Raw genomic sequence first — 7,541 nt, forward strand, 5'->3', positions numbered from 1 at the left:
TTCATGTTTCTTGTTTTTCTCTTGGTGGATTTTCTCCTTAGGAAAAATGCTGTGGAATTCGCGGGTTGCAATTCATAACTATTTACACAGCTATCTGCTAGGGGAGAAGAGGACCCATTCTTCTCTTTATGAGCTCTGGCAGCCAAGAGTGATAGTGAGCCCGTCCAGGTAAAACCCCTGTGCCAGCTTGCTGCAGACAGACACTGCATTCAGCTTCTAGGCAGGAAGTCTCACGAGGCCTGGCTTCAGCTGCTGTGAATGCCACACTGTTTCCTGTGAGGGAGAACCCTCCATAAGACCCCTCCCTACAATGTGTGAAAGAAACACCTAAAATTATGAAATGTTTTAACAGATTGAAAAGCAGATAAAATAATATGACTTCCTTTACCAACGACATGAATTTAACATGGGGTATATAATGAAGAAAGCATGGACGTGAATTTAATACATTTCAAACATTTTTTATAATTTATAATAAGCCATCAGGGAGGCACTCATACCTCAATATGCATTTAGCACATTGGAGATTAAGTCTCTAACAGGTATTGTGTATGGGAACATTTGAGGGCATGTTGACTGTACATTGCTGGGGATAGGATGACTTTGACAGCAAATAAGAGTTGGAACTGTGATTTTTATTTTTCAGCTTTGGTACTGTATAAATATTGAGAATTAAGGATGGGAGATAAAAATCCAGTTTATATATAACTTCTGAGGAACATATCTAGTGTATTAATGATGGTCACCTGTAGAGTCATTAGTCTGCTTCCAAATCTTTCCTCCCTAGGTCTTCACCTGAAAAAATAAATACATTCTCTTTCTTTTTCCTGTGTTTTGTTGTTGTTGTTTTTTACCTTACACCTGCCAGAATGGCTATGATTAATAAATCAACAAATAACAAGTGCTGGTGAGGATGTGGAGAAAAGGGGACCCTAGTGCACTTTAGTGGGAATGCAGATTGGTGCAGCCACTGTGGAAAATAGTATAGGGTTTCGTCAAAAAATAAAAAATGGAACTGCTGTTTGACCCAGTTATCCCACTTCTGGGAAATATATCCTAAGAAACCCGAAACACCAATCAGAAAGAATATATGCACCCCTATGTGCATAGCAGCGTTGTTTATAATAGCTAAGTTCTGGAAACAGCTCAAGTTGCCCTTCAGTAGATGAGTGGATAACAAAATAACTGGTATTTATACAATGGAATACTATGTGGTTGTAAAAAGGAAGGAACAGCATGCATGGACCTGAGATTATTATGCTAAGCAAAATAAGACAGTCAGAGAAAGACAAATACCATATGATCAGTTGTATGTGGAATCTAATGAACAAAATAAACTGACGAACAAAACAGAACCAGAGGCCTGGCTACGTAGTATGGACTGACAGATATCAGAGGGGAGTAGGAAGGGGGTGACTTATACAGGATTTCCCACTTCTATTTCATATATAAACTAGAGGCTCAGTGCACAAAATTTGTGCAGGGGGGCGGGCCCCTCAACCTGGCCAGCACCCTCTCCAATCCGGGACAATGCCCAACAACTAAACTACACCAGCCAGAGCTCCACCCTCTGCTCTTTGGTAATAGGTCCAGCTAGAAAAGTTGCAGGCAGAACTCTACCTATAAGTGTGTCAATCCTAGGTGGAAAGATAAAACCAAAAATAAACAGGACTTTTTAACCATCTGCCATTGCAGGTAGCTAGTTATTAATACAAGGAAGAAAGCAAAAGGGAACTAAATAATATTAATAAACTGGGAAGCAGAAACAGATAACAGAGCAGAATTCCATCTAGTTTACTGGTAAATGGACTCATTCACAGCCAGGAAACTGCCAACTAGGAGACTTAATCCTGGGAATGGGACATGAAATCTCATGGGGGTGGGGGAGTGCTCAAGGCCCAGTACCAGAGGGAGAGGAGGAAATGCCTCCACTGGGTGCATGTGCAGCAGGGGCTAGATGATGTAATGAAACTTTTGGTCATGCAAGCTGAACATCAGGGTGACAAAACAGAGGGGCAGAGCCTAACCTGGGAACAATCGGATTAGGTAGAGGCATGAACCCCGATGGAATTTACCGAGAAGAGGGCCCAATCCAGGCCCAGGAAAAGTTAGGAATTTGGATTGGATAGTTTGAATGGTACTTTGTTCTTTAACTAAACCAAGAAGATATATGGAGGATTAACTAAAGCCTCATGGCAGTGCTTTAGAGCCTGTCTGACCTTTAGGTCCCCGAGGGTGTATTAATTCCCCTTAATTCACGATAACGTATTACCCTCATGTTTAAACTTCTCCACCCATGTGCCTTTGAAGTTCTTTTCTCACATCACGGCAAAAGAACTTACTACTTTCACAGGTAACACATCCATGCTGTCAGGCAGAATCCATGGTGGGTGGTGCACATAGCAGTTGCCAGTAAAAGGACTTTCTTTCTGCCACAGGGCAAAATGACATGGTCGTGGAGTTGGAATCATATGAGTGACCTGCTAAAAACATTAGCCTCGCTGACTCCCCTAGAAAGCACAGGAAAGGTGGTGAGTACAGTGATGTGGCTCAGTTTGAGTTAGGACTCAGTAAACTGCATAAGTAATTGTCAACAGGGCCATGGGGATCTTGACCAATAGTTGTTTTTCCTTACAGCTTTTTAAAAATATTTTTCTTTATTGATTGAAGTATTACATATAGTATTACATGTCTCCTTTTTCCCCCACTGACCTCCCCCATCCACCCCCACCCCCCGGCACATGCCCTCAGTCCCCCCTAGTGTCTGTGTGTATTGGTTATGCTTATATGCATGCATAAAAGTCCTTTGGTTGACCTCTTCTCCCCCTTACCAGCCCCCCGCCCGCCCACCACCTTCCCACTGAAGTTTGTCAGTCTGTCTGATGCTTTCTTACAGCTTACTCATGAGCTCATGCCCAATTTAGCAAGTTCTCCATCTAACAGTTGCAGGATGCTCAGCTGTAGCATTTTGGTATGGGCTGCAGGTGACTAGAGAGCACTGTGCCTCCAGTGCACAGAGGTAGGTAGCTGAGTCGTCCATCTGGGTGGCTGTGATATGCAGGGTGCTGAGACGTTCTGTCTTGTCTATGGTGCCTTTTATTTTTCCTGAATCAAAATCACTTGTAATTAGCCTACACAGAAATATGGTAGCTTTCTCTTTCTGTTTATACCAATATAGGCCTTGGAAGCTAGCCACTTCGTAACGGCAGTGGAGAGTTGCATTGTCTCCCTCGTGGACTTCCAGGGATGGGGGGCTCTGTAGTACCTTGTCATCACTGTACACCCCTGTTCAGAAAAAAGCAACAAATGAAAGTTAGCCAGAGAGGGTGATGTCAGGGCAAGTCTTCTCAGAGATCATAATTACTCTTCATTAAAACCATAGGTGTCCCCAGATAAGTCAAAACAAGCTCCACTTTTCTCTATTAATTTTCTGAGGATCAATCCTCAGTTTTCCTGGTTGTCTCTGACCCTTGCTAGTAGGGCTACTCACAGCTCAGTTGAAGCCATAAGATGGCCAGTGAAGCTTGTGGCCACTTCTCCATCCTTCAGCCCAGGGTTTGTTTTTTGGAGCAAAATGTGATTCACTGCCCTGAGCTTTTCCTTTTCCTTTTTGAACTGGCATGCTCTTCTTTCTTCAGCAGGTGTGTGAGCGCATGCGTGTGCATGAACACACACACACACACACACACACACACACACACACACACACACACACAGAAAGGGAAATAGCAATTTGGCTATTCCGCCAACAGAAAAACAGATGTCATTGGGTTTTACCTCAAACTCAAACCCCTCCCACCCAGTCACTCAGGGGAGTCATTTGAAAGAGAGCACTGCCATCTTGTGAGTGAGGGGTAGAAAAACTGAAAATTTGGGCCCACACATTTTATCAATGATGATATATTCTTCCAAAATTGTTTTACCCTTGAAGGACAGGCTGCCCAATGCTTCCCATAGCTCTGACAATGCTCCTGTGGCTTGGGGAGGGCAGATAGGAACAGTACACCGGGAAGTCTGTAGTTCAAGCCAGGACCCCCCCTGTGAGGGGAAAGGCTGAAGCACTGAGGAGAGGTGGCCTGGAGGAAAAGCTGGGGAGAGAGCAAAGGGTCTTTCCAAAGCTCTTTTGAAGGTTAGCTATTGATCTCATAATTTTGGAACATCCTATATAATAAAACCCTAATATACAAATAGACCAAATGGCGGAACAACCAGTCACTATGACGTGCACTGACCACCAGGGGACAAATGCTCAATGCAAGAGCTGCCCCCCGGTGGTCAGTGCGCTCCCACAGGGGGAGCGCTGCTCAGCCAGAAGCCACACTAAGTACCCTAAGTCGGCTGGTGGACATCCCCCCGGAGAGGTCCCAGACTGCGAGAGGGTGCAGGCCAGGCTGAGGGACCCTTCCCCAGTGCACAAATGTTGTACACTAGACCTCTAGTATATTTAGAAAGCAGTATTACTGATAAACAGTGGGGTATCTGCTAATTCACAGGGTATATTTGGATGAAATGCAGATGCTGAAAAGTTTTCTTCCCCATTTCATCATGACTTGGTCAAAACAAAAAGCAAGATATCACCCCAATAACCTTATTTCTAAGTCCACTGAGACCCTCCCCTCCCACTTAATAAATCTGATTATTGTTTTCCATCTAGGGATCCATTGCTTATTCCATTCACTCGTTCTATAGATGTCTATTTTCATTAAATTCTTGAACTAAAGCCGAAACCGGTTTGGCTCAGTGGATAGAGCGTCGGCCTGTGGACTGAAGGGTCCCAGGTTCGATTCCCGTCAAGGGCATGTACCTTGATTGCAGGCATATCCCCAGTGGGAGATGTGCAGGAGGCAGCTGATCGATGTTTCTCTCTCATCGATGTTTCTAACTCTCTACCCCTCTCCCTTCCTCTCTGTAAAAAATCAATAAAATATATTTTAAAAAAAAAATTCTTGAACTAAATTTGTGTTCTTTCCAGACTGTGATAACTCAGCTTGGAAACACATTTTGCACTATACATTACTAAATGTACTCATGCACATGTTTTGAGATAAGTTTCCTACATTAAATTGTGGTGTGAGTTTCTCTTCTTTTTAAGCTAAAGGAAATTGAATTCTACTTATTTGTTTCAAAAAACTTTTTTCTGATTATAAAAGAAATACATTGAAATTGCAGAACATTTGGAAAATACAGAGAATAAAAATCACCCACAATCCTAATCCCTATGTCTGACATGCCACCAGCCAGAACTCTTTTTTCTTTTTATTAATAAAATCTATATAATAAAAGCCTAAGTGACACTTATGGCAGAACGACCAGAATGACTGGTCACTATGATGCACACTGACCACCAGGGGGAAGATGCTCAATGCAGGGGCTGCCCCCTGGTGGTCAGTGTGCTCCCATAGGAGGAGCGCTGCTCAGCCAGAAGCTGGGCTCACAGCTGGTGAGAGCAGCGGTGGTGGCGGGAGCCTCTCCTGCTTCTGGGGCAGCACTAAGGAGCAGTGAGCAGGCAGGCAGTAAGGAGCAAGGGGTCCCAGACTGTGAGAGGGCGTAGGCCAGGCTGAGGAACTCCCTCCCCCAGTGCACGCATTTTGTGCACCAGGCCTCTTGTATGTCATATATTTGTTCAAAAATAATTTTTTTTCTCATTTTCTAGGAAATTTTTTTTCTAAAATATGGCAAACTGTAGCAGTGGTGAGAAGGATGGCTCATAAGACTTTAATGTACTCAATTCTGATGTCCACCTGTCTGCTCTTCTAGGTATATAGTTGCTAGAGAAACTCCTAACCATCCCAAGTGCCCAAGATATCATCTGGCCTTGAGTTTCCTGAAGGCACAGCAAGGTGATATATTCCAGCTGGGCTGAGAGCTGCAGGGCTCTTGCTGCAGAGTAGTAACTTACATGGAGTCTGAACATTGATCTGGAACATGCTTCATGGGCAGTCAACTTTCTGGAGACTCACCTGGAGAGAGGTCTGGAGAATGGTGAAGGCCATGATCTAAGTTGGCTCTTGGGCACTTAAACTGTGTCCTTAGCAGCTGCCCCTCTGACCACTTGCCCATTCTTAATCCCATTCTTGCATCAAGGGCTTTGGCATTGCATATCCCTCTCTCTTCTGACACCTCAGCATCCCTTGCATTCTCTTAAATATCCTCTTTATCGTCCTAACTGGTTTGGCTCAATGGATAGAGCATTGGCCTGCAGACTTAAGGGTCCCAGGTTCGGTTCTGGTCAAGGGCATGTAACTTGGTTGCGGGTACATCCTCAGTAGGGGGTGTGCAGGAGGCAGCTGATTCATGCTTCTCTCTCATCAATGTTTCTAACTCTCTATTCCTCTCCCTTCCTCTCTGTAAAAAATCAATAAAATATATTTTTAAAAAAATCCTCTTCATCCCTTCACATCAAAGCCTCATTATCTTCTTTTTTATTTATTTGTTTCTCCTAGAAGAGCCCCTGTGCTCCATTCAACTGGGAACTTTTTGCTTTAGCAATAGGAATATGGACTCTATTTTCTTTAGTTCTGGTGAAAATGAGCTATTTGCAGTCCCTATAGTACAAGATTACCTCCTGCCATGACCCCACCCACAATTAAATTGTGATATAGGTCTCTCTTCTTTTGAAGCTAAAGGAAGTAGAATTCTACTTATTTTGCTCTCATTCAATGTGAATGAGAGCTCAAAGATAAAACAGGTTTTCAGGTCAAGGGTAAATGGATGTTCATATTTAGTTATGCATGTTAAAGAAATCTTCATTCTTAAAGAAAATGAAATTTTATTTTATATTATATTGCTCTGTGACTCTTTTCACTTGCACCATCTATCTTAAATATATTTCTGCATCATTACATACAGATCTACCTCGTTTTTCTTTAATGGCTGAATAGTATTCTGTAGTATATATGTACAATTATTTAATCACTAGAGGCCTGGTGCACGAAATTCGTGCATGGGCAGGGACCCTAGGCCTGGTCAGTGATCAGGGCCAAACTGTGGGGTGACCAGCAGGGAGATTGGGGGGAGACCCCACTGGCACCCACCTTGGCTGGCCTGGGGCCTGCAGGCTGGGGGAAGCTCCTGAATTGAGTGTCTGCCCCCTGGTGGTCAGTACACATCATAGCGACTGGTTGTTCCACTAGTTGTTCCACTGTTCGGTCAATTTGCATGTTAGACTTTTATTATATAGGATTTGCTGATTGCTTAATACTCACTTTCTAGTGTCTCTGCTCAGTAGCATGTTTATTGTGAGGTTTTAGTTTATAATTTTTATTAGATTTAGGAATCTTCCTTCTATTCTTTCTTTTGTGTATATAAATGTTGACTATAAGGTTGGACTCTTAGCACAACATTACAGTTTAGTTTGGGGTTCTATTAATTTTTATATCTCTCTGGATACTTAGCTAGATGGGCTATATAATTAATTTCCATTCTTTAGCCAGCTGCATCCTATAAATTCTTAAATTTCAGGCTTCATTACAAAAAACAATTCTGACGTAACATAGCAGAATAAGTTCATAAGAGCCCCTAAAAAACTCTCATTTATATTC

At 43.0% G+C, this 7,541-nt stretch overlaps 1 gene segment (V, D, J or C); it reads right to left on the reverse strand.

Annotated features, from left to right (window-relative positions):
* Nucleotides 1-2,920: 2,920 nt before the first annotated feature.
* LOC118672824 lies at nt 2,921-3,602 on the reverse strand. The segment is given in 2 exon segments: nt 2,921-3,285; nt 3,491-3,602. Coding segments are annotated over 2 exon segments (417 nt in total).
* Between the last annotated feature and the right edge of the window lie 3,939 nt (nt 3,603-7,541).

The sequence above is a fragment of the Myotis myotis genome, unplaced genomic scaffold, assembly GCF_014108235.1.
Source record: "Myotis myotis isolate mMyoMyo1 unplaced genomic scaffold, mMyoMyo1.p scaffold_m19_p_1, whole genome shotgun sequence".
Taxonomy (NCBI): domain Eukaryota; kingdom Metazoa; phylum Chordata; class Mammalia; order Chiroptera; family Vespertilionidae; genus Myotis; species Myotis myotis.